This window comes from Kwoniella mangroviensis, chromosome 2, assembly GCF_000507465.2.
Source record: "Kwoniella mangroviensis CBS 8507 chromosome 2, whole genome shotgun sequence".
NCBI classification, from domain to species: domain Eukaryota; kingdom Fungi; phylum Basidiomycota; class Tremellomycetes; order Tremellales; family Cryptococcaceae; genus Kwoniella; species Kwoniella mangrovensis.
Genome location: NC_088828.1, coordinates 1594154 through 1619645, shown reverse-complemented (window position 1 = coordinate 1619645; position 25492 = coordinate 1594154). Strand labels below are relative to the sequence as shown.

General features: G+C 44.6%; 11 protein-coding genes across 11 annotated transcripts; 5 read left to right on the top strand and 6 right to left on the bottom strand.

The window, feature by feature from the left end:
* Positions 1-340: 340 nt before the first annotated feature.
* Positions 341-1090, top strand: I203_107469 (uncharacterized protein; the record flags this gene model as incomplete). Its single annotated transcript, XM_019145551.1, has 4 exons — positions 341-364; positions 440-497; positions 667-722; positions 851-1090. 4 exons carry the CDS (start codon positions 341-343, stop codon positions 1088-1090), a joined length of 378 nt encoding a protein of 125 aa, XP_019005370.1.
* Positions 1091-1700: 610 nt separating this feature from the next.
* I203_107468 (uncharacterized protein) lies at positions 1701-3351 on the bottom strand (the record flags this gene model as incomplete). The annotated part of the gene is made up of 8 exons (XM_065518192.1): positions 1701-1780; positions 1897-2122; positions 2226-2508; positions 2608-2657; positions 2724-2780; positions 2843-2884; positions 2997-3158; positions 3259-3351. 8 exons carry the CDS (start codon positions 3349-3351, stop codon positions 1701-1703), a joined length of 993 nt encoding a protein of 330 aa, XP_065372922.1.
* A 961-nt stretch (positions 3352-4312) lies between these two features.
* I203_107467 (uncharacterized protein) lies at positions 4313-7496 on the top strand (the record flags this gene model as incomplete). The annotated part of the gene is made up of 10 exons (XM_065518191.1): positions 4313-4352; positions 4424-4482; positions 4548-4652; positions 4726-5004; positions 5082-5234; positions 5295-5444; positions 5498-5612; positions 5660-7084; positions 7154-7395; positions 7473-7496. 10 exons carry the CDS (start codon positions 4313-4315, stop codon positions 7494-7496), a joined length of 2592 nt encoding a protein of 863 aa, XP_065372921.1.
* A 1890-nt stretch (positions 7497-9386) lies between these two features.
* I203_107466 (uncharacterized protein) lies at positions 9387-10824 on the top strand (the record flags this gene model as incomplete). The annotated part of the gene is made up of 2 exons (XM_019145548.1): positions 9387-10568; positions 10729-10824. 2 exons carry the CDS (start codon positions 9387-9389, stop codon positions 10822-10824), a joined length of 1278 nt encoding a protein of 425 aa, XP_019005367.1.
* Positions 10825-11362: 538 nt separating this feature from the next.
* Positions 11363-12463, bottom strand: I203_107465 (uncharacterized protein; the record flags this gene model as incomplete). Its single annotated transcript, XM_065518190.1, has 5 exons — positions 11363-11479; positions 11569-11727; positions 11831-12149; positions 12243-12319; positions 12389-12463. 5 exons carry the CDS (start codon positions 12461-12463, stop codon positions 11363-11365), a joined length of 747 nt encoding a protein of 248 aa, XP_065372920.1.
* Positions 12464-12873: 410 nt separating this feature from the next.
* I203_107464 (uncharacterized protein) lies at positions 12874-14557 on the top strand (the record flags this gene model as incomplete). Its single annotated transcript, XM_019145546.1, has 7 exons — positions 12874-12994; positions 13077-13169; positions 13238-13358; positions 13439-13815; positions 13881-14110; positions 14181-14277; positions 14355-14557. 7 exons carry the CDS (start codon positions 12874-12876, stop codon positions 14555-14557), a joined length of 1242 nt encoding a protein of 413 aa, XP_019005365.1.
* Positions 14558-14711: 154 nt separating this feature from the next.
* I203_107463 (uncharacterized protein) lies at positions 14712-15249 on the bottom strand (the record flags this gene model as incomplete). Its single annotated transcript, XM_019145545.1, has 3 exons — positions 14712-14847; positions 14915-14993; positions 15078-15249. 3 exons carry the CDS (start codon positions 15247-15249, stop codon positions 14712-14714), a joined length of 387 nt encoding a protein of 128 aa, XP_019005364.1.
* Positions 15250-16021: 772 nt separating this feature from the next.
* On the top strand, positions 16022-18313 carry I203_107462 (homocitrate synthase, cytosolic isozyme; the record flags this gene model as incomplete). The annotated part of the gene is made up of 10 exons (XM_019145544.1): positions 16022-16231; positions 16331-16352; positions 16422-16482; positions 16580-16743; positions 16848-17189; positions 17337-17395; positions 17464-17621; positions 17701-17835; positions 17923-18151; positions 18233-18313. The coding sequence occupies 10 exons, from the start codon at positions 16022-16024 to the stop codon at positions 18311-18313; spliced, it is 1461 nt and encodes a 486-aa protein (XP_019005363.1).
* Positions 18314-18804: 491 nt separating this feature from the next.
* On the bottom strand, positions 18805-19766 carry I203_107461 (uncharacterized protein; the record flags this gene model as incomplete). Its single annotated transcript, XM_019145543.1, has 3 exons — positions 18805-19036; positions 19164-19363; positions 19443-19766. The coding sequence occupies 3 exons, from the start codon at positions 19764-19766 to the stop codon at positions 18805-18807; spliced, it is 756 nt and encodes a 251-aa protein (XP_019005362.1).
* A 527-nt stretch (positions 19767-20293) lies between these two features.
* Positions 20294-21854, bottom strand: I203_107460 (uncharacterized protein; the record flags this gene model as incomplete). The annotated part of the gene is made up of 8 exons (XM_019145542.1): positions 20294-20383; positions 20456-20545; positions 20661-20748; positions 20883-20946; positions 21395-21454; positions 21549-21604; positions 21730-21735; positions 21811-21854. The coding sequence occupies 8 exons, from the start codon at positions 21852-21854 to the stop codon at positions 20294-20296; spliced, it is 498 nt and encodes a 165-aa protein (XP_019005361.1).
* Positions 21855-22482: 628 nt separating this feature from the next.
* On the bottom strand, positions 22483-25229 carry I203_107459 (uncharacterized protein; the record flags this gene model as incomplete). Its single annotated transcript, XM_019145541.1, has 10 exons — positions 22483-22981; positions 23040-23200; positions 23253-23362; positions 23424-23574; positions 23633-23798; positions 23958-24461; positions 24520-24615; positions 24678-24745; positions 24820-24950; positions 25148-25229. The coding sequence occupies 10 exons, from the start codon at positions 25227-25229 to the stop codon at positions 22483-22485; spliced, it is 1968 nt and encodes a 655-aa protein (XP_019005360.1).
* Between the last annotated feature and the right edge of the window lie 263 nt (positions 25230-25492).

Sequence of the window (25492 nt, the reverse complement as noted above, 5' to 3'; positions counted from 1 at the left end):
TAAGGATTGAGTTGAAAACAAAGTAATGTTGAAATGTCCGGTGGAATGGACGTGACGACATTACAACTTAACGAAGAATGGCTGACCATCGACGCGTTCAGAGGCGGAGGTCACCGACTCAAATATCCCCTTAGGTAGGCATGGGGAATGACTGTTCGGCCGTCAAACTGTGCTAGGCATGCCCATTCAGATTGTATCCGTTTGTTCCGTCTCTCTCACTCGCTCTCACCTTCCACCCTTTCGGTCGTCGTCGTTACCCTAATCCGCCTCTACTATATCATCAAAAGGTCCCAATCAATCCTAACAATCACCACTCAAAAACCAAAAAAACAGACTCAAGATGGCTTCTATCCTCCGACTTACCGTGCGTAGACTGTTTCAGCTTGGGCATGTCAAAAGGAATGGAAATGGGAAAGCTAACATCTTGTATGGCTCATAGGCTCAACGAGCTGCTCCTTCTTTCACTCGATCTTTCACCGTATCGGCCGTCAAGATGGGTGAGTGTTGTGGTTGTCTTACTACGTACATGCTGGGACGCCAGAGGATGGTGGAATGTCGGCGGCTGGAATGCAAAAATTACGGAAAGAAGATGTAGAAAATGAAGGGAATTGTGGATATATCGGAGATCACAAAGAACTAACACTGATAATCTTCATCTGCATACAGACCTCGTTCAAGATTTATACGTTAACCAACTTAAATCTTACAAGCCCGCTGCCAAGGTCAGTTCAAACCTTCCCCCCAGATGATTCTCGCTACTGTCCGTGATGAACAAACGAGAAATCGAAACATCTATCAATCCGCATCTTTTCGGCTCAAACACTAATTCATCTGACCTCTCCTCATATAGTCCGCCGATGCCCACGTAGGATCCGTCCGAACCTACTCCGCTCCCAAGGCTCCCTCCGCCCCTACCCTCCCTTCAGACCTCGCCTCTGAATTATCCAAATTCGACGCTGAGGAACCTGTCATCGGTGGATCAGCTCCCAAGGCCACTGCTACCGCTACCGATGCCGAGGGTGGAGAGTCTGCTGAGGAATACTTGAAGTTCTTGGAAAAGGATTTGCCCAAGGCTGACGCTCACCACTAAACGGTTGAAATGTAGAGTAGAGATTATAGTTGGAATGGAGTGGAATAGAATAAATGTGGATGAATAGGATGCATTGGAAATTTGAATAGGATTGAGGTATACTTGCCTAGCGTCTCGTTGATCAATCATCACTTTTTGGTGGTACTGACAAAAATGACATCTCATTCAAGGTGTGGTTACTGATACCACAACGACATCGACTTAATTGAGAGCAACAGTTTTCCGCTCAATTTTACCTTTGTTTTGCCCCAATATGTGTTCTCATTCTGAGTTTATCTAAAACATCTTGCGATGAGTGGATGACCGATCAGTCAACCCTCGTCGTGCCACAACATACTACATGTGTCTGTTCGATACGCATTCATAAGACCTTGATGCGTTTAAGCGGGGTTGGCTCAACGGTATCTCAAAGCTATCCGTGGTCGTTATTCTTCCTCTTGGTTGAACAAGCCTTTCACAACCGTTCCGTTCATTTCATTTCGTCTCAGAAAGAACAAATCTCTGTACCACTGTCGATATACGATGAGCGCTATGTAGCTATGCATGATATGTAGCCGTTGATCATTGTATCAAACCAATTCAAACAGGTATACAAATGCAGTGATCATCTTCAATCATCTTCTTCACCTTTGGCTGACCTCTTTTCTCTCCTTTCTTTACCTTTCGCACGAGCTTCTTCCACCGCTTTACCTAGAACGATCAACAGGTGGAAGTAATCAGCGACGCTACTCATTGTGTTACCTGATTTGCAATCAAGCGGTCCATATTGTGGTTCTGTATGTCTTTCCTGTACTTATCTGACTCACCAGCTAGACCACTCTCCCCTAATCCCTTGAACAACTGAAACACGACGGGCAACAAGTTATTCCTCCTTAATGTATTCTCCAATTTCCCTCTATTCGATTTACTCAACTCGTGTTCTAGTTGATCTTGAATTTGGTACTTCTCCGTCTGGTTTGTCGAGGGATCATTGAGTTGTCGTTGAAGTCGGGGCAATGGAGATGATCGAATACAGAGGAGATTGAACATCAACTGATAAATTAGATTAGCATAAACTCATCAGCAATTGCAATTGATCGAGTATTGGGTATGAAGGGGATCCTTATGTGGGAATTTGAAGAGTAGAATGGCTCACCGAACCAGGTGGATAAGTCGCTATCCTCCCTTCAACAGTCTCTCTAGCATTATTCAGCCAATCGCCATTCTCCTCATCTATCGGTGAATGCATAATTGGGTTTTTCCTCAATCCGTCCAACTCGTACAATATACCATTGATAGGCAAGTACGTAATGAAATGATAAGCGTCTTCTTTTTCTCTTTCGGGGAAGGCGGAGGGATCTATTGAGAAAGGGGAAGATTTGGAGAAAGAGTTATGGACTTCTCGGATATGAGGCGAGGAAGATATCAGATGACCTAGACTACGAGAGGGAACTTCAATTAATATCGGATCGGATTGATTGAGAATGTAGAGGCTGGTATGGAGATAACTGAAGGTGGTTGAATATAGTCCAACTCACTCTAGCGATTCCATACCAGCTCCGAATTCCCTCAAATTACCTAATTCTTCCTACACTAATCATCAGCCGTTTTGAGTTTTGGTGTGAAGAAGCCGAGATGGCAGGTGACTACTCACTCCTAGTCCTATTGATTCTTCGGGATGTCGAGACTCCTGAGTGGGGATGTTCATAACCTGTCAAACCAATTTCAGCCTCAGATCCATGTGATTGGAAGACCATGTGGGAAGGAGCTCACAGCGTTCAAGGCAGCCACAGTACCACAAGAGTTATTGATGACCTGTTGTAAAAGTTGAAACAGGAATTAGCGAGATACTCATCAAGGCATAATCTCAATCGTTTATATGATTACGCTCGTTTCGTACCACAAATAAGAGTTATTGTTAACCTACCTGATTGGCAAACCATACACCCGTATCTAGGGGATCTACTTCCACGCCACTCGTCCCCTCTGATTCACTCGCAGAAGGCTCGACATACTTGAAGAGGAATATAAGAGCATGTATAGGTTTGAGTGTGGACAGTGTAGCTTCGTCAAGTGAATACAGGTCGTCCTACGAGATTGCAGAAGAGGAATGAGCATCCATGCGCTTAATTACCATTCTTCTGATCCGGACGTGACGGTGATCTAATTTGGTGAAAGATGATACTAACAACTTGTAGACCCTTCACACCTAGATCTTTCAATAGCTGCGTGAATACCTGAGGATCAGATTCGGTCAATGACCAACCTGATGGATCTTCCATTTCCACTGATTATTCGAGTTGAACAGATGTTTCAATGTGGGATCCGAGTCGATGTCGAGAAGTGACTAGCTCGGTCGTGGTATATCTCGATATTCCACGCAGGAAAAAGTAATGTTCACCCTTCTTCAATTGGGCTTGGTACTCGTTGAGGAATACATGGCATCTCTTGAAATTCAGAGGAAACATCAAAACACGAAGTTTGGATCATGTGGTGCCCCATATTATCAACCGATGACTTCGGTCGTTTTCTTCTCTGCCACTTCATTCCCCCTTACTGCCTATTCGATATATTCGCCATGGTTCTGCATGAAAGTGGAACCGTTAGATCTGACAAGTCGATCTGGACAGGACAGGACCATTAATCCAATATAGGCACGTTCACCTGGACATATGCTCAAGTGATGAAACGATATCGTTATTTCCGTATCAATTACCTGTCTGACCTCAAGTTTGAAAGCTCATTCATACATCGGAATGCCATGTTTGCTGCTGTGAGTATCTACGCATCTAGACCATGTACCTCGGACATCAATGCTTTGATCGTGGAGCCTTCTGAAATACACCACAAGGAAGGAAGGGCGGGAACTCCCATTCCACCTTTTCCTCTCTGTCAACTGCGTGCCACCTGCCAAAACGTCATAGCTTTGAATGCAGGATGATTTTCTTGATATGGGTATTTTCCCATAATTTATCCCAAATCGATCCTACCACGTTACGCGTTTGTATGAGACCCTCACTGTCCGCCGTACACCGTGGATGGATTTGTTTGCTATAGCTGTATACTACACCGAAGATCATCATCGTCCAGTGGATGCATATCCATCCTCTTCTCACATACCACTCAATCAAATTTGTAAACACCTCACTCTCCTTATCTTCCAAACTCCTCTCCGACTCAGCTCACACACGACAGAAAGCAACTCATACATCTTCTTCAACGCCCACTTAGAATACCGTCAAAATGAACGCGGCTCAGCTGCTCCAAGATTCCTTGTCACCCAGTAAGTGGTCATTTGCCGCCTTTCCTCATACTCTTCATAGGTCAAACCAACTCATTATATTCTACCAATAGACCAAGCTGCTCGAGAATCAGCTACTCAGCAACTCGAAACCGCTGCCAGGGATAATTTCGTATGTTCACTCCCCAAGATCTGATATAAATCTCAAGCTGATGTTATGTATGGGGATCATGATAGCACGGATACCTTCACACACTCGCAGTAGAATTGGCAAATGAATCACAAGATCTGAATGTCCGTTATGCTGCAGGTCTGGCATTCAAGAACGCTATCGCCGCTAGGGTGAGTTCATCCTTTCTTTCTCTTACCCCGTGCTGTTCATCTCGCTCACTTTGGTATGGTTAATCAACTGTAGGACGCCATAAACCAACCTCAATTGACAGAAAGATGGTTAGCACTTCCTGACACGGCTACAGCTCCATTGAAACAATCTGTACTTTCAACCCTTGGTTCGCCTCAACATCGTGCAGGTGCAGTCGCCGCTACCTGTGTATCAGCAATTGCGGCAATCGAATTACCAGTTAACAAATGGCCAGAATTGATCCCTCAATTACTGGAGTTTGTAGGTAATCAGGAGAACCAAGGGCTGAGGGTGGCTACCCTTCAAGCAGTCGGATTCATTTGTGAAGTGATTGTAAGTAGTTCTATCTATCCATATCACCTCCCCAAAATCGGTCCCATCTCTGACGTGCTGCTTCAATTTTCACGTAGGATCCCGAAATCCTTTCTGCACGATCGAATGAGATTCTTACTGCCGTTGTACAAGGAGCTCGAAAGGAGGAACCCAGTCATGAAGTGCAGCATGCTGCTATCCAGGCCTTACTTAACTCATTAGAGTTCATTAGGGACAACTTTGAACGAGAGGTAAGTCGCCGTATCCGTTCTTTCCTCGGTCTCGTCTAACTTACGCTAACGACTTCGCAGGGCGAACGAAATTACATCATGCAAGTAGTATGCGAGGCTACTCAGAGCCCAGCAGTTACTGTCCAAGTTGGTGCATTCGAATGTCTCGTCAGAATAATGCATTTGTACTACGAAAAGATGGATTTCTACATGGAACGAGCTCTCTTTGGGGTGAGTCTCCTGTAGACAGGAGAATTCCGCAATATAGCTGATCAGACACGCAGTTGACAATCATGGGTATGAAACATCACGAGGAACCCGTTGCCCTTCAAGCCATCGAGTTCTGGAGTACAGTGTGTGAAGAGGAAATTGATTTGGCTCAGGCAGCGATGGAGGTGAGTTTATTAGGATTATGGGCTTCGCTGACTTGTGTCAGGCATATGAAGAAGGAGAACAGCCGCTCTACGTATCGAAAGGTTTCGCCAAAGCTGCTCTTCCCGATATCCTTCCCGTACTTCTCGAATTACTTTGTCAACAGAACGAAGACGATGACGAAGATGATTGGACAAAAGCAATGGCTGCTGGTTGTTGTTTAGAATTACTCGCGAATAATGTTGGCAATGATATTGTCCAACCGGTCGTACCATTCGTTGAAGCTGGTATAACACAATCCGACTGGCAACGTCGAGAAGCTGCTGTCATGGCTTTCGGTTCGATTCTTGATGGTCCTGATCCCGAGGTCCTTGCTCCTCTCGTCACTCAAGCTCTCGGTGCCCTTATCGGAATGATGCAATCCGACCCTAGTCTGCAAGTACGAGATACGGTTGCTTGGACATTAAGCAAGATCTGTGAGAACATGCTTCAAGTCATCGATCCCGCTGTTCACCTTCGAAACCTCATCACCGCTCTCGTCATCGGTCTTAACGCTTCCCCTCGAACTTGCAACAGTTGTTGTGCTGCTCTCAACAGCTTAGTGGTGCAGATTTCAGGCGATGCAGATCTGTTAGGGGACGATGTGCAGACGTCACCCATGTCCGAATACTACTCTGGTATATTGAAGGAGTTGATGCCTATTGCCGAAAGACCCACCAACCACGCCAACAGTCGAAGTGCCGCTTACCAAACGATATCCGTATTCCTCGGCTCATCCGCCAATGATACTCTCCCAGTCGTTCAGGAAGTCGCTGTTGCCATGCTCGCTCGACAAGAAGCTCTTTTGGGCATGCAGAACCAGTTGGTAGGCATGGACGATCGAAACAACTGGAACGATATGCAGATCAACCTTTGTGTCGTCATCCAATCTTTCATCCGTCGATCACCATCGATGGCTGCGCCATTCGCCGACCGAATCATGACCAACTTGTTAGGCCTTATCCAAGCTTCAGGTAAACATGCTGGTGTTTTAGAGGATGCTTTTGCTACTGTCGGTGGATTAGCCAGTGCTCTTGAAGCCGGTTTCGTCAAATACATGGATGCTTTCAGTCCTTTCCTCTTCTCCGCTCTCGGTTCTTTCGAAGACTGGCAAGTTGCCCAAGCCGCCGTATACGTTGGAAGTGATATTGCCCGAGCTATCAACGAAGCCTTGACTCCTTACGCCGAACGATTAATGGTTGCGCTCATCGACCTGCTCCGAAGTCCCGTAGTTCAGAGACAAGTCAAACCTAATGCTATCACGACTATTGGTGAAGTTGCCTTGGCGATTGGAGGTGGATTCCGGCCTTACCTCGATACTACGATGACCATCCTTTCTCAAGCTGGATCAACTTCTGCTGCTCCAGGTGACGAAGCTATGATTGACTTTGTGCAGACTATGAGAGAGTCCATCGTAGATGCTTTCATCGGTATTATGAATGGTATAAAGGACAGCGATGGTGAGTTGAACATCATACTCCAAATGCAGAGCCGAGAATGCGCAGCTGATAGGCTCAATTGAATTGTAGCTTCCGCAATGCAACCTTACGTATCTGGAATTATGGGATTCCTGAAAACGTGTTGGTTGGACGAAGATCGAAGCGACTCATTCAGCACTGCATCGCTCGGTTTGATTGGTGATTTCGCTGAAGCCTACAAGGGATCCATACGAGATGAGCTCTTACAGGATTGGGTATCGCAAGCTGTTACTTGGGGTAGAACGAGATCCGGTAACAAGCGAGCTAAGACTAATGCAGCTTATGCTCAACAGGTGAGTGATCATTCTCCTCGTAAAATCACCGAGCGATGAGGATGTCCTTGTATTGACGACGATATGGCAATGCGTAGGCTATCAAGAACGCTTCAAAATAAACTTAAACTCCCTTCCCTTCGACCACATGACTTAATCCACTTTCTCAGGTTCTCAACAAAACTCCTTATCACCATTTGCATAGGTTCCGGATCGATATCAACGTATACAATAATCATCAACAACATCTTGCCGCGCTCTGTCGTCCAAGGACGATACAAACTCACATATCTATATATAATGTATTTACGCCGCAAGCATTTTCTTTTCACTCTAGCATATTTCTCTATCCTGCATAGCTCGTACTTTTTCTCGCCACGCCAATATATCTTAGAGTTTGGGGGTTTTTTTTGGTCTTCCTTTTCCTTGGAAGACTTCTCCCTTTTCCGTTTATGAATCTTTCCATTTCAATAGGTAATCACAGGTAGGTAGGTAGACAGGTATAGTATTCATTCCTTTCCTTCCCTTTCCCTTTTATATACCTCACGTTATTTGTTAGATCAATTTTCAATTTACAATGTCATTTGAAATCATACCCCCTCCCAACCACTTCTTTACAGTTATTTGTGATGATTTGAGATGAACAGAAAGCTATTCTACTTTTGTGTTGGTGGAGATATATGACCAAGGTAGACAAAATGACAGCTGACATGAGTACCCACACGACATGAGGAACGCAATCGGGTGGCCCATGCAACTGACTAGTCGTAAAGGTACAGGTCCCATCAATGATGTATGATCCGGCCAATGACCCCATCGCTCACGCTCGGATCAAAAATACTATCTATATTCTGTGACAAGTTTCGATCGAGTGGAAAGTGGAAAGTGGCAGTATGAGCAACGATTTTTGATGGTTGTCAAGTTACAGGTCGTAAAGGAGAAGGAAGGAACCCGACATAGCGTATGATTGTGATACACGTTACATACTCTGTGAGACGTGCATATCTCATGATCGGACCTGACGACTTGGTGAATGAGTGCGGGTCGGTCAACGCGGTCCGATAAGGTCGAAAGGACGTGTGTACAGTACTCGTAGTCTTCATTGTCGGAATTATACCTGAATCAACATCATTCCCATCAAAATCGACTGACTACTACAGAGTACTCCACTCAATGCTTTATCGATGAGTGATGTAATCTCAAAGGAACCCGTTTTTTCAGTTTTATTGGTTAATCCTAGAAAAAAAGAGAAAGCAAAAGAAAAAGAAGGAAGAAGGGCGTGTTGTCATGATCGACTAGTTTTTGGTAATTGAATTTTGGATAAGGAGTAAAGATATTCAGAACGTACCGACTTTTATGCTACAGACACAGCGGAGAGAATCAATCCGATTTGACCGTACTGTCCGAAAATCACTACCCAAGCCAACCCTACTCAATTACCGCAAGTTGGTCACTAGGGAAACAAACATCTACAGTACTGTATCGAGGACAAAATATTGCGAAAAACAAAGTTTGTTGTCAACAGGAAAACATCCTCATATTCTATATGGAGATACCTTATCGAGAGACATATGGTCGTTCAACTATCTCAGCAAAACTTGAGAAGAAAAATAACATCCAATTAACATACAAAGAAGAACAAAATATCTAATCTTCCTTCTTACTGCATCACCTCCCTTTACTTCCTTCCCTTCCCATTAAAATACATATATTCATAATCTTGTAATTCCCTATCACCGATCAACACACACATTCGAAGAGGACATAGACCTGTTTTTTTGGTGTTTTTCCCGCTTCTGTTTGTTTGTTTGTTTGTTAGTTTGTCTGTTGTGTTTTGCGTTGTCAGCCAACCAACTACTTTACGCTCATTTGGTCAACTACATTCATTTCAAGAAACCTTTTACTATCACTTATCTACAACCCATCCCAGGAAGACTTCGATTCTGATTGAGTAGATTGATATACCTGTAGTGAATAGATATACACCACGAATCCAGCTCTGGATCGACAACATGTCAGAACGAGATAAACAGTCAATGCCACCTCCCTCGTCGTTATGGACAACCACATCTACGACTTCTCAGAATTCATCCGGAGATACCACCGATACTCAATCTTATGAACGTAGTCAATCGGTCTCTTCTCAATCACCAAATCCAGATTCAAACACTAGTGCTAAACGACCTCGAATTGAAATTGGAGAAACGGAAACATTCCATTCTTCTGAAATAAGTTCTTCAACATCTACAACCCCATCAGGCCAGAGTCAAAGTCATGGTCAACAATCGAATTTGAGACCTTCAATTATACCTAGCACTAGTGGAAGTAGTCTCAGATCTTCTCCTTATTGGCATGACGACATGAGTGTCAATCGACATCGATATCCACCCCAACATTCTCCTTATTCTCAACCTTTGCCTGGTCCAGCTCAATCACCACTTTTCCCCTTTCCTACCTCTATCGGATATCTTCCTCCGCCTCCGCCTTTACCTCATACATATGGGCCTGACCAACCATTCTCGATCCCCAGCAGTACCTCCAGCACTTCTTTGAAATATAATCCAATCGCTGGACCCGCACCTGTTGTGAGCCAATCCTCAAGTCACAGTAGACCTCCTACACCTATAACGCCACATGCACCTGGTGGATTCCCCAATCCTAATCCCAATTCCAATCCCAATCAAGATTTCCATCCTTCCTCTTCTGGCGGTGGACATGGATTGGCATATCCAACTTATCCGCAACCTCAGCACTACGTTCATCATCCTATACCTACTTATATACCTCCTTCTATCCAATCACAAAATTCCGGTTCAAGACCTGGTCCATTGATGACAACTTCGATACTTCATGCACCATCTACTGCAAGCAGTTCCTCAAACTCGCCTACACCAATCGCCACAGGAACAGCAGCGGCCTATCAACCATCACCTTCACCGCCACTTCAATCTGTCGTTAACGCCGTACCATCTTCGACGTCAACGTCAAATGTTCAAGATTCACCTATACCTTCTCTCGAACAGATTGAGTCGACTTCGACTTTGACTTCGACCACGACGGTGAAGCCAAAAGGTAAACATAAAGGTATACCTGGACCTAAAGCCAGGATACCTACGGAAGCTAAGATTGCGATTGCTGAACATATCATCAGTAAGGGTGTGGCTATGGCGAACCTCGATGAATTGGCTCAGATGGTGAGTGGATCATTCATCTATGGAGGAACCGTGTGTGGTTTATGGTTCAGACCGATAAGCTTCCTATCGCCTGAGGATTAAAAAAATCTCAACGGTATCATGGATAATTCTTTTAACTTACATTTGGATTTTTTATTTTTTTTTTTTTTTTTTCGAACAGACCGGTCTGACGAAACAACAGATCAAATCACAATTGGTCGATAATCGTCAGAACGTCCGAAAACAACTGAGCGAGCTCGCAAGGGGATTACAGTAATTAATGATGGCAAACTCCACATCGAAAGAAATCACTGTGAGGGCGACTGATTTGAAGATGATTGAGGATGGTTTGAATCTCTTGTGCGTGTTGGGTGAGAGACGTGTTGATCTGTGAGTATGTTGATGTTGGATGGAAATCACAATGTTAGACATTAGTGGAAGAGAGAATCAGTACTTCAAACATATAATTTACGCATACATATAATCCAACCATGCAATATAATCTATTTGAAAGGAGGTCGCTGTCATATTTGCATTTTCGCCAGTATTGTCAAATTGGTCAATACAGAAGGGTGATAGATCTCTTCAGTTGAGTCATTCAAAATCAGGTTGTAGAAAGATACTGCCGTCTCCTTATATTTACAGTATACAGGCTCATAGTATGCATTCGTTGCCGCAATCAATGGATAGCTAGCTGAGCACAATCAGATGGAAGCTTGGGCATGAATAGTGAGTTAGTCTGAAAGTATCAGCAGTTGATGTCCGCACACTATTCGATTTACAATGGTTTGCATGCATAATGTGTCGTGATGAGACTAATCCCTATCATCGTCATCCGAATCATCATCATCATTATCCTGCTTTCTCTGTGAAGGTAATAATCCAGATTGTTGACCTATCAAACCTTTCTCCCTTCTTCTCTTCACGTCCCACTGTTCACAACGGAACGTCAGCCGTTATCCAATCCCATTTCATGTACACCTCGTTGTCAACGAGACAGTCCAAGTAGATTCGCACTCACGTTATGTACTCTAGCGAAATTCACTTCCATCACAGTGATTTGTTCTCTCAAAAATTCCAGATCCTCCACAGTCTCTTCATGCGATTTCTTAGCTGTTGATAATTTGTTAGTCAATAATTCAATAGCTTCTTGCAGTGGGTACATTAACATGATGTTTGCCTGTATCAATGGATGTAAGCGATAATATATATGAATATATATATATATGCGTATATTCATATCTGTTTGATAATTGTATGTGCTTAATGGAAAGCTTACTTACACCTAACCATAATCCCACTTCTCCCGTCTCAGTCACTTCAGCCTCCGCAAAGAGCGTATCATTCAACTCGAACAACGTCTTTAGAGGCTTATCTTCCTCATTCTGATCGTCTGCATCGTCATCCAGATCGTCCAGGTCATCCAAATCATCATCATCGCTACCTGCAATATTCTGCTCTTCTTCGATGGGTTCACCTAGGGCTTTCTTCCTCCTGACCTGTAAGAACTTTACCACTTGGAGGGTCTGCTCCATATCTGGTATTTTACCTAATAGGGCTTTACGTCGTTGTTGTAAGGATATCTCCATATATCGATATTTCCTATATGTTCGAGGGAATTCGCATATGTCAGCTTATCACAATCACAGAAACTTATCAGTAGAGGGAAGCTGAGTAGTGACAAATCCTACTCACGCAGTTGTCTCCTCGAATTTCTTCATCGTACTTTGTATCTCTGCATCTTTACCTCCCACATACTCGTCCACATCGGCCTGTGCTCATCGTTAAGATTCCCATCAGCTGGCTTAAAGGTACGCAAAGAGATAATAGCTGACACCTACCACAAATGGCGCTTTGGGTATTCCCCTAGGGTTGGTCTCCATCTGACCTTTTGATGAGGAAGATGTAGTGGCCATATTGCCTCTGATTTGTTGATCGTCAATCAGTCGTGGAAAAGCCAGACAAGAGTTTCTAAGAAAGTTGAAGATTCGAGATGGAACAGAGAGGTGAGGTTCGAGGTCAACCCAACGGAAAGCGATCCGTGCGGGGGATTTGGGAGGATTAGGTTGAAGTTGTAATGTTAATCTTTGATTCCGCTAACCGGATTTCCTAATGCCTTTACAAATTGTCACCTGTGAGCGGCATGTGGAGGTGAATCCCAAAAAAAGTTGCTTCTATCTTGTCTCGTCTCTGCATGGTCAAAAGGAAATAGACATAGTATAAACCTTGTCGACTACATTCGACTACATAATCTCACGCCCAAAACCTGAATATCAAAAGCCAAATACCAATAACTGGCGGCATCACTTCCCGAACGCTAACAAAAATGGACACCCAGATCGAAGCTTCTACCTCGACTCTGCCCCCTGTAGATGAGGTTCCCCTTTCCCTCGATGAGTATATTAGGTATGGTAGACAGATGATCATGCCTGGATTCGGTCTTCCTGGTGAGTGTAACTTGAATTTGATCAATATCATCTTACATGTGAAACCTTAGAGGCTAAACTCCCTTTTGAAAATATCATATAGCCCAGCTCAAACTCAAGAATGCCAAAGTAGCAGTAGTTGGTGCTGGTGGACTGGGATGTCCGACACTTCAATACGTCGCGGCCTCAGGAGTAGGTGAGTATCAGCGTTGCTACCATCTCTCTTAGCCATCGAAAGCTGATCAAAACTTGTATATGTGGTAGGGACAATCGGTATTTTCGACCATGATACAGTCAGCTTAAGTAATCTACATCGCCAGATACTCCATACGACAGATAGGGTGGGTATGAACAAGGCTGAATCTGCTCGTATAACATTATCCGCGTGAGTAGCCAAGCATGGGTACATCTGTATGCGACTGTCAATTCCATTATTTTGACGAACATCGTTTCATGCGTTTCTAGGAATAACCCAAGTGTCAATCTCATACCTCATCCTGTACCTATAACGCCCTCAACAGCCATATCCCTCTTGCAGCCCTACTCAATCCTGGTCGATTGTACCGATCGACCACTCACCCGATACCTCCTTTCTGACGCTGCCGTACGACTGGGTATAACGTTAGTTTCTGGCGCGGCAATCTCCTCTGCGGGACAGTGGGCAGTATATGGAGGATCTACAAAGGAAGGGAAACGAAGAGCGTGTTATAGATGTATCTGGCCGAGTGTATTACCTGGTTCAGGGGGTAAATGTGAGGAAGAGGGAGTATGGGGTGTTGTAACTGGTTTAGTAGGAACTGGAATGGCAGGGGAAGTTATAAAACTTATAATAGGGAAGGAAGGTACGTCCATCAATAGTAATCCTGCGCTTGATATCGAATTCGATCTGATTAGATTTGTGTCATAGATCAAGAACCGTTATTACATCTTCATCATCTCTGCTCGAACCCGCTAATACGGACGATACGTATGAAAGGTCCTTCACCCAAATGTATAGCCTGTGGACCGTCTGCTACGATCACAGATGATCTGGATGTATATGGATACGAGTCGTTCTGCGCAGGTGCGATGGGACCTGAAGTCGACGAGGAAACGGGACTAGTGGAAGGACGTGAAGGAGAGAGGATAAATGTGAAGGTATGTACACTGCTCCAATGCAGTATCTCGTTGTATCGAGCTTTGACTGATACCCCCTGCCGTCAATCAGGACCTATCTGCTCTACTCAGCTCTGATACTCAGATATCGCTGGTTGATACACGTCCACCTGTAGAATTTGGTATATGTTCATTACCAGGGTCCATCAGTGAGTCGAATAGTTAGGTCGAGATCTCAAGTCAAAACCAAAAGCACCGAGTTGACCGAGATACCTTTATTCCTCAGATATACCACTTCCAACTATCCTCAAAGACCCGTCTTCCATCCCATCAACAGACGAGGTGATATTCCTCTGCAGAAGAGGAAACGACTCGCAGATAGCAGCTGAGGCTCTGCGTAAGATCTCGGGTGAAAAGAGAATAAGGGATGTGAAAGGTGGATTGAGAGCTTGGAGTAGGGAGATCGATCCTGAGTTTCCTGTATATTAGTCGACCGCAAGTCGGATTGACATACCTTGCATACTATTTTCAATACCCATGGTTTGGTTACCCACTTGTCTCGCATTAGTCAACACGTCAAGCATGGATCCAAGCATGATCTGGACTGTATCGTGATGTACAATTTCGTCCTCATGCATCTCTGTCATATAGGTTTTGAGTATTCTACCACTGTGTCGCAACTTGCTTGATCACCACCTGTTGACCTTACACAAACGAATGGCGGACCTTCGCCTTCATCCCTTTCTCTGTTATCCGGTATGACACATTTGATATCCTCGCTACACACATTTAGCAAAAGAGATCAGTGAATAGGTCAAAGCAGAGCTTGGGAACGGAATAACTGACGGATAAGGACACGGACAGTCCGCCGGAGTAGGTACACAAGCTAGAGATGATGGACAAACGTAACCTGCTCTACAGTGGACTGTGGAATGATCGATTCGATCACCGGTCAGCAACAATAACGCCAGTTCAGGCTTTTACACGTATTGGGAATCCGCCGACTCACCATTATCCATCTCAGTCCACCCTCTATGTTCCCTCCGCCTCGTAAAATCCTGTTGTTGCTCATGTACTGGCGGGCCATGTCCACCGAACGGGAATCCATGTTGGAAGAAACCGCCGAATTGGGCAAGGGCAAATGGTAACACGAACAACGCGAGTAAGATGAGCCGTATCATGGTCGGTGGAGGATATCAAGGTAGCTGATAGCTATTATTGTACGTTCATTCCTAGTCAACCTTTTGGCTCGTTGAACAGCAGGCGTTAAGATTATAGTATATGATCAACAACAAAGGAAAACACGTCGAAAGAAAACGTCATGAACTGGCTTCTCACGTGACGTGATAGATCAGACGAGCTCGATTGCACTTGCCTAACTGGGTAATTCTCGTCGGATCAATTCCCCGGGGGAAGGGGGTTGGTTGTTGAAAAATTCGAAAATCACCAATGCCAATAAGTCAAGCAAACTCGAAAAGACTGCGTTTTCATCGAGTCATACAGGCAGCGAACTCATATGTGCTCGGGGTTCAGCTGGGTGAGACGAGGATGAGGAGCAGGCGAATGCATGAGATGAGTACGTGGTAAGCGGCATTCAAGGAGTCATGACATAACAATACTCCAGTGACTCGTCTAAATCTTCATGAACACTCCACTTTTTTGGGCGTTTAGTTAGTTATATGAGTCGAAATTAATTGGGTAGTTGGAGCTTCGATCACAGTCGAGTTACATAACGTCAGTTTGGGTCGAATTGAAAAAAAAAAACCAAGTTGAAGAGAAAACGAAAACTTCTTTCTTACATCAATTCATACATACATACATACATACATACATACAGATACATCTCGGTGGACTACATAAAAGTATCATTTGCATAGCATAGCACAACACTTCACCAGATACACATACATATCCCCTAATCAGACAAGAAAAGAAAAGAAACGAATCGCCAAGATGTGCCCTACACCAGACCAACCTATAACTTCCAACGGTGACGAAGAGATGGTCCCAATCATAAATGATGGACCTCACATCTCATCATCCACCAACGGTGAAGTCAAAAGAACGAATGAAAGTACGAGTCAGCAGCCACCTGCCGTCAAGTCGCATAAGGGTTTGTACGGTAGAGCTAGTGATTTCTTGAGTAACACCTCTAATTGGAGTGTAAGTTACCCACTTCTCGTTTGACTTGGATTTTTGAAACGAATCAGATATCATATACACACCAAGGATTTGGGCTGAATTGACGTGATGTTATGATAGATCATTGAATCCACTCTTCGAGGTTGGTTTCACCTTACACATCGCTTTTTAGCGAGATGACAAGCTGACATGATACCCATCACTACTATAGAGGGTGAACAATTCGCCAATGCCTTCTTCACTCTCGAAACCAAGATCAAGATCGCCAAGATGTGAGTTCTAGCATATTCTTGACACGTTGCACAATATCTATGTTTTTATCTGTTCATGATAACAAATCGCTGACTTGCATTGATTGTCAACTCAAAGGCTTGACGAATTTGGTGTGGAATACATCGAACTTACTTCCCCTGCTGCCTCACCCGAATCGAAGGCCCACTGTGAAGCTATCTGCAAGTTGGGTCTCAAGAAGACCAAGATCTTGACTCACATCAGATGTCATATGGATGATGCCAAGTTGGCCGTTGAGACCGGTGAGTGTGGTGTTCATATCAAGGAACACTGAAGGGGAAGGGGAAAATTACAAATATTGAAATATGAGATAGATCACTGACAGACCATTCGTTTTATTACTCAGGTGTCGACGGTGTAGACGTAGTCATCGGAACATCCTCATTCTTGAGAGAACACTCTCACGGAAAGGACATGACATGGATCACCAAGACCGCCATTGAAGTCATTGAATTCGTTAAATCCAAGGGTATCGAGATCCGATTCTCATCTGAAGATTCATTCAGGTCCGAATTAGTCGATTTGCTCTCCATTTACCGAACGGTCGATAAGATTCACGTGAATCGAGTGGGTGTCGCTGATACCGTTGGATGTGCCGATCCAAGACAGGTCTACGACCTTGTGAGAACTTTGAGAGGTGTTGTCAGCTGTGATATTGAATGTCATTTCCATAATGATACTGGTTGCTGTGAGTTAAATTTTATCTCTTCATTCTCAACCTTCATTCAAAAGCTTCTTCTGTGATCCTCCCTCATTGTCATGATTTTCCACCTCGGTTTCACCTTTATCTATCGGTAAATCAAAATCAAGAGGTCAATACTGACATACAACGCAGCCATCGCAAACGCCTACGCTGCCCTTGAAGCCGGTGCCACCCACATCGACACTTCCATTGTGAGTCAGCTAGGTACTGCGCTACAAACACACAGCACAAACCAGCTGAGGCTCTTGTTTCTGATTAGCTCGGTATCGGTGAGAGAAACGGTATCACCCCTCTTGGTGGTTTGATCGCTCGAATGATGGTCGCCGATCCTGAATATGTCAAGGGCAAATACAAGTTGTCCATGCTCCGAGAATTGGAGAACGTTGTTGCTGAAGCTGTTGAGATCTCCGTTCCTTTGTAAGCATCCATACCTACTACGTCTCGACTCTTGGAGTGGAGTAAGTTGATGCTAATTGAGATGTTTCACATATTGTAGCAACAACTACATCACTGGTTTCTGCGCTTTCACCCACAAGGCTGGTATTCACGCCAAGGCTATTCTTGCCAACCCCTCTACATATGAGATCTTGAACCCTGCCGATTTCGGTATGACCCGATACGTTTCTATCGGGTGAGTGCCAGATTTGATACATCGTGTTTACATTAGGTTATTGTAATTTGCTGACGTGTCTGCATTTGCTTTTCGATATTTGCTTAGTCACCGACTTACCGGATGGAACGCTGTCAAATCCCGAGTCGAGCAACTCAACTTGAACCTCACCGATGACCAGGTCAAGGATGCCACCGCCAAGATTAAGGAGTTGGCCGATGTGAGAACTCAATCGATGGAAGATGTCGATATGATCTTACGTATCTACCACACCGGTATCCAATCGGGTGATCTCAAGATTGGTCAATCTGCTGTACTGGACAGGTTGCTCGAGAAGGTGAGTCCATCACCCCATCTAGATAGGGAAGAAGCGAAAGGTGGGATATAGGCTGATGTCTTATTCCATTGTGATCATTAGCATATGCCCTCGAGAGATTCTTCGCCCAACGGAAGCGCTAACGGAAACAAGAGGGCTAGAATCGAAGGTGCTACTGCTTAAGCTTTAGTCCAAGCCAAGGAGGATATATGTAAGGAATAGAAGTAGATTATGGAAAGGGTTTCCAAGAGACAAAAAAAGGGGTGATGATCTGTCTATTATGATGATCTCATTCTTCAAAACAGTCCGAACCCAAAATATCTTGTTTTCATAGGGGTTTTCTCTTTATGCTATATCATTATGCAATGCATTTTAGTCAAGTCGACATGATATAGCATCTATCTATTGCATTATCGCACTTTAGAGGACTCTCCGAACCATCATCATATACAGTCAAGTCGACTGGCAATGACATTGACAATGAAACTTTTGCGATGGCATCATTATCGTCGTTCTGATGGGTTTGACGAGTTCATTCATATCTCGATCATACATTATTCTGTTCACCTTGTTTCCCTACGCAATGTAGTGTACTGTCCAATCCATGACACCAATTATAAGGTATACATGATCCATGATCCGTCATCCATAACCCATGATCTAATGATCCTAGATTAAACCTTCTCACAAACTTTGATCGCCACTTTACATCCCACTCCAATGATGGCGGATAACAAACTGTGTCCCGGAGCTTTCTGTGCACCTTCCTCGACGGCGGTATCAAGATGTTCCAATTCATCGTCTCTGAATTCTTTGAGGATGTCAGCCATCAGTGGGAGTGAGGGGTGGGGTGCCGGGGATGAGGGATCGGTAGGGTTGAGTAGAGGTTGAAGTGCTTTAAGCTGGCTGAGAAGTCGATGAATAATTAGCGGAAATCCCAGTGATACAAGGCGATGAGATGGTTCACAATATTCTTTGTGAGAAAAAGGCAAATTATGTGTATTGGATATGATATATAGTGTGATACACTCACTCATCATAATGTTCACCTATAACAGTTTCCACCGCCTCGGTACAAGCCATAGCGGCCTCCTTCGACAATAAGCCAGTACTTGCTCCAAGACCAAAAGCCATAGCTTGCCACAGAGGGTATAACATCGTTGGTCTAGCTCGATGTTGAGTTTGAAGATGGGATAAGATCGTAAGATGATGTCGTTCATTCTCCCACATTTCCTATAACACAAACCTACTATCAGTCTTCGTTTTCCGATCCTTCGATGTGTAGTGTATTTATTGAGTGATTTATACTCACTTCAACCTGTTTGGCCGTTTCTTTGTCCCCTTTAACGTCCATAGCCCATTTCTGACCCCTATATATCCAATTCGCCCCCAATTCCCCAGCCTGATCCACACGGATGATCGAGTCGATCAACCTCCTCTGCTCGTCCGTCAAATCCGTGGGGGTCGTCGTGGTAGCTTCTATAGGTAGAGATGAAGTCGGCGAGGATGATGATGAGGGCGAAGGGGAAGGGGCCATATAAGCGTGAGAGGCTAGTGAGCGAGTAAAGAGGCGAGAAGAGCTTGCGAGTGTTGAGCAGCACGAGGGAATGAGGGATCGAGATATGATGATTGTCATTGTGTTTTGTGTAGGTAGAATGATACCAGGGAGATTTGTATAAAGGGATAAACAGAGTATTCTGGGTTGGAATGTACGGTACGATAAGGCCAGGTGAAGTTACATTCAAAACAATGAGAAGAAACAAATTACTCCAAGTTGACAACGATCGATGATATGATGTTTTTGGTTCCAAAGTCAGAACATGAAATCTCATCATCACCAATCACCATCTCAAATCTCCGCCGGAATGACCCGAACAAAGCTGTCTACGGGTCTACGGGTGACATCCCCTCGACTCACTCTTGAATGCTATAATATTACGCTACTAGGACCGTCTTTGCAGACTGATGTATAGGGTATGATGCTATATACTTGTTATACATTATGCATGGCACAGCTATTCAGCCCAGGATACGAGCGTACTGTACGAAGATAGTAAAGCCTTTTATCTTCACCCTTTTCATGTCACGCCTGCTCCCCCCCTGACCGACCGATCTCTCTTGTACTCTTCTTTTATTGTTGGACTAGTGGCAAGTATAACAAAGTCAAGTCAGCTGGAGCTCGCCTCTTCTTTGGTGGGGCAGCTTACTAGGTTTGATCTTAAAATGAAGGGTGATAAGGGAGAAGATGAAGCACTAATGGAGCAACGAGCCCGTCATTAATGTTAGCACTGTATATCAGCAGTGGAGATGAATGGCACAAGTCACCTTGAGATCTTGGACGAGATAATAGAACACTCTCAAACCCTCAGCATCGGAAGATTCATTCACATCTGCCAAAGAACCGATCTTGGCGGTCTGTATAGACCAAAGTTATATAAGCGATCCTCTTCTGTGTTCATGTATCAAATCATGAATGGATGATTATCATATTCCAGCCAGCCGGAAGGTGATGAATAAAGTCATGACCCACCTCAAACGAGATATGTTCCTTATCTATTCTAACTTCCAATTCTTGTTTACCCACTACGTTCTTCTTAGGCCACGCTACGTCGTCTTCCCTGTTTATCCATTAATATCGTCAGTGTCCGATCTACAAAATGAGATGACAAATACCTTCCTCCGGGAAGATATACGATAGGATGGAAGACGAGAATTGGAGAAGATTTGGTTTGGTTCGGCTCGGCTGACTCACTTTGTAATTTCACTCTCCCTTACGATTCTCTTCAATTCATCAACTACCGCTGGACCTACGAACACTGCAAAGGGAGTGAAGAGGAGTGTAAGATATCAGTTTTTGATCCTCTCTCGGGACTCGGATTGCTCAATTCTTTCGTAATCATCTGTGAGGAAAGATAGAAGCGACCGAATTGTCTTTCCCTCGAGATCCTCGGATACAGTACTTCAAGCAAGGAAGGAAGGAAGGAGGATCTCAATCCTTTCACACCCTCTAGCAAATGCTCTTTCCCGATGTCGTTTTCCTTCAACGGCCAGATGTTCTCCGTCGATTCGACATTGATGCAATCATACGCCAAATCTTCCTGGACTCTCCCAGCTCATTCCAAATCCTATCCATGTCGTCCTTGAAGTCCCATTTCGATACAACGATCACGCTCTCTTCCTTGCATCCCTCCATCTCAAGCCCTGTTCACACCTATTCCATATCCTAAAATTCACCCAAAGATCAAAAAACAAACCCCGACTCACTCTCTTTCCTGATCAAACTATCATTCCTATAATTCGAATTATTCGCATATCTAATTCGACCTGCAAAGTGATCGAAAGGATATCAGCTCTCTCTCTCTCTCTCTCTCCGCAACTTGAATGACAATTTTGACAAAGCTTTACAAAATACACTCACCATGGGAATATTCGAATTCCAAGAACTCGTGTCCATGCATACCTTGATGTCCTGTACTATCATATCAAACGAATCCATAACCAAACGAAATTAGCGTTATACTCTTTTCCTCTTGGATATCTATTAAAATTCCTTGTCTATCGATTTCGAAAGGGGCATGAATTTGAGTGAAAGCTCTTACTAGTATCTACACGGGTCATACACATTTCAATATCAGCTTCCAGCCTTAATCATACAGTCTTGACCTATGACCGCGACTCACCGGAGGTAGAATGGATCCTTCTCTAAATCTGCTGTCGTTGACATCTTTGTCAAAGAGTCCTCTTCTTTTTGAATGTCTTCGGTTGAGGTAGATTCTGGTCGGATGCTGGTGCTGTATTAATCACCTGCTGTTCTCTTATGATTATGTTATATGTCAGATTGAGATGGTTGTATCAAGTCATCGAAGCACCATCTGCATCTGCAAATACTCGTAGAACATTGACATTGAGAGGGCCAAGGTGTGCAATGCGGTCTTAAGTGGAACACCAAAATAAGATGACCCGGTAGTATGATACATCGTACTGGTGTAAAGTGGCACTTAGGGAAAGATGAGTTGAGACAATTTATTTGCATGTTCATTGATTCTTCATCCTTCACTCCCATCTCCCATCTTTCACTTCTTCCGCCCAATTCTCCAGAGTGATCGAACAAGAAAAACAATCAGATCGTTCAATCGTATTCGTGAAATGTCGGAAAACTAACTATCAAATGAATAAAGCTATGGAACGTGGAACGGGATATGAACAATAGGAATATATGTACTTCATTCCATCCTCCTCCAGATCATCTCTGTTCTTTCGCAACTGTTCTATACCATTCTTCGCCCTTTCCATCCTTCTCTTCCCCATCTTCTACCATCTGCTTTTCATTGATTCAATCCCTCACGCCCACTTTAAAGCTCGCTCTTGGCAGATTTGGAAGCTTTAGCACTAACACTGCTCAAAGAAGCAGAGTAAGATGAAGCCGACTTGCTGGCTGACGAAGCTGACGAGGCAGCAGCGACAGAAGCTGATGAAGCCGATTTCGAAGCTACAGAGTAAGCGCTGCTAAGCGAGCTGGAGACTGAAGCCGAAGTCTCGAGGGCAGCTTTGGAGGCTGAGACGGCGGAGAGCGACCACGATTTGGAGGCTGAAGAAGCAGAGAGCGAAGCCGAGTGAGCGTAGACGGAAGCAACCGATGAAGCGGATGAGGCGAGAGATGAAGCTGAAGAAGAAGCGTATGAAGCGGCTGATGAAGCAGACTTGCTAGCGACGGAAGCAGCCGAGGTCAACGAGGGGTTGTTGGCGGATTTGGCAGCGACGCTGGAAGCTGAAGAGGCGGCTGATGAAAGACTGCTAGAGAGAGACGAAGCGGCAGAGACAGCAGCGGATGAAGCTGATGAAGCGGATGCGCTGGGTGATGGACAGTTGTCAGTTGACTCCCCCAATTGAAGGCCACTCGTCAACTCACTAGGCGCTGACAGAAGCAACGGAAGCAGCAGAGGTAGCACTAGCACCGTAGTAATTGGCAGCAGAGCTGGCAGAAGAAACAGCAACTTCGTAGACGGATGAGACGGAAGCGTAGGCCTTGTCGAGTTTCTCTTCAGCGGTCAATTTGGAAGCAGTGAGGAGCTATATTGTGACCGTCAGCGAATAAAGCGTACTGTGCAGTCAATGCACTCACCTCAAGGACGTGAGCGAGTTTCTCTTCAGCGAACTCAACACCACCAGAGATGGTCTCTCGGATAGAAGCGAGGATCTGTTCGACCTTGTTTTGGGATTGGACGTAGTGGACTAAGGGAAATACGATTCGTTAGTTATCTAGAATGACTTGAAATCGGAGGTGGTCACTCACTTCTGACCTCGTGTAAGAGAGAAGGTCTCGAGGTGAATTTGGTGTCATCGATACCGTAAGATCTGAGTTGAGCTCTAAGTCTAGCATCGGGCCAAGCGAGGTAAGGGGCGTTGGTGTTCTCCTTGTACTTTTGGGAGATAAGGCTGACCAACTGTTCATAAAATTTCAAGTGAATAAATCTCATGTCAACGATTGTTGAATTGACTCACCTCATCCCTCTTAGCTTCAGCATCAGACTTGAGGTAACCATGGTCGACAAGCCAAGATCGGATCTCAGAGTCATACCAGCCTGACCAAACAGTGTTCTTGGATCGAGTGTAGTGTTCATTGAGAAGTTTTTCGTATTTCTCCTTCTTGAGTTCGGCGGCGTCTGTGCTGCTATTGTTGAATCGTTAATACCAGTGTAGAAAGGAAGGATAGTCAGAGATAAATGGGTTTTGTCAATTTGACATCGCATGCCCAATCACAAATGGATTTGAGGAACAGCTCGGCTTGTGGTTGAGGGGATGTAGGAAGAAGGGAGAAGCAACTTACATGACACCTTCAGAGATCAACCAGTCTCTAGCTTGAGATTCTGACCATGAAGAGTAAGCAGTATCTTTAGCTTCGTAGTAATTATCCTTCATGAGATCAAGGAGCTTGTCTCTGGCGGTGGGTTCAGGGTGGACAATACCGTGTTCGACCAGCCATTCGTGGATGTTGGAAGTGGACCAGGCCTCGTAAATAGGGGAAGTAGCTTTTAGGTAGGCTACTTTGACGTTGTTGAGTAAAGCTGCTCGACCAGTAGGGGCGGGAGTTGAGATGACATCGTGTTCCTCGAGCCATGTTCGAAGTTGGTTATCATCCCAGGTGGAGAAGACGTAATCTTTAGCATCGTCAAGTTTCTTTTGAGCTTTGGCAGATGCGTAAGCGGCTTGAGATGAAGCGGCGTAGTATCCTGAAGAGATGGAAGAAGCGGCACCGTAACCTGCCGAGGAGACGGAGGAAGCTGCTTGGTCAGTTGGGTGACCGTAAGCGGCAGTTGAAGCGGCGCTGGCTCTGCAGATGGCAAAATATCATCAGCTAGGCTCAAATCAGTCACGTGAGATCAGCTCACAATTGCTTAGCCTTGACCAAGAGAGCCTCTCGGTTGGAAGAAGGGGAAACGACTCCTTTCTCCAATAACCATTCTCTCAATTGGCTTTCAGACCAGCTAGAAAAGGGAAATCTCGCGTCAGCTGATGTAGCATATATACGGTTAGATCACCAGCTTACGTTTCGAGTAGAGCATCACTGTAAGCTTCGTAGTGAGCTTGAGCTGATCCGGCGGCGGCGGCACCCCACTGTGCGAGATTAATAGAGTCAGTTCCGTTAAAAGGATCCCATAAACTGGATATCGAATTGCACTCTGACTTACCTTGGCAGCAGCATCGGCATTTTCAGCCACTTGTTTTTGGATCTCAGCCAAAGTTGCAGAATCTTTCACTGCGATTCCTTGTTCCTTGAGGAACGCAACGGATTGATCGAGCGACCAATCTTCGTAGACGGCTATTCGTGCGTGCGTGGGTGGCGTCGGACGGAGGAAAGGGATCGACGTTTAACACAAGAATGATGTTTTCGAAGAAACAAGATCATAGACATGGAATGTAAGGGGGGAGTGCAGAGGTAAAAAGGAAGATGGTCATCAGCATCTCATGTCAAAATATCAGAAAGGAGGATCATCCTTCGATATCATTACTACTCACGTTTATCTTTACCAAACAGTTTGGCTTCACCACCTGCTGCTAAGGCCAGAGCGGTGAAGACGAGGGTTTTGGAGACTTTCATGATGGCTTGTAGGAGTACTAATGGCTACAGGTATGTGATATGAAGGATGATCCTCTCTCTTAGTCAATGGATGGATGTTTGAGAGGTGTAATTACGGAAACGTGAAGAAGGAAGGGAAGAGAGTAAGTGGTAGAGATGGAGATGATATATGGGGTCTGTTGGTGGTTGTGAGCTGTCAATGTCAGTGGGAATCAGCTAATGGGCAGTCAGATCACTTCATATGTCGGTAGATGACGTCAATGCACTTTAATTGGTATGTATGC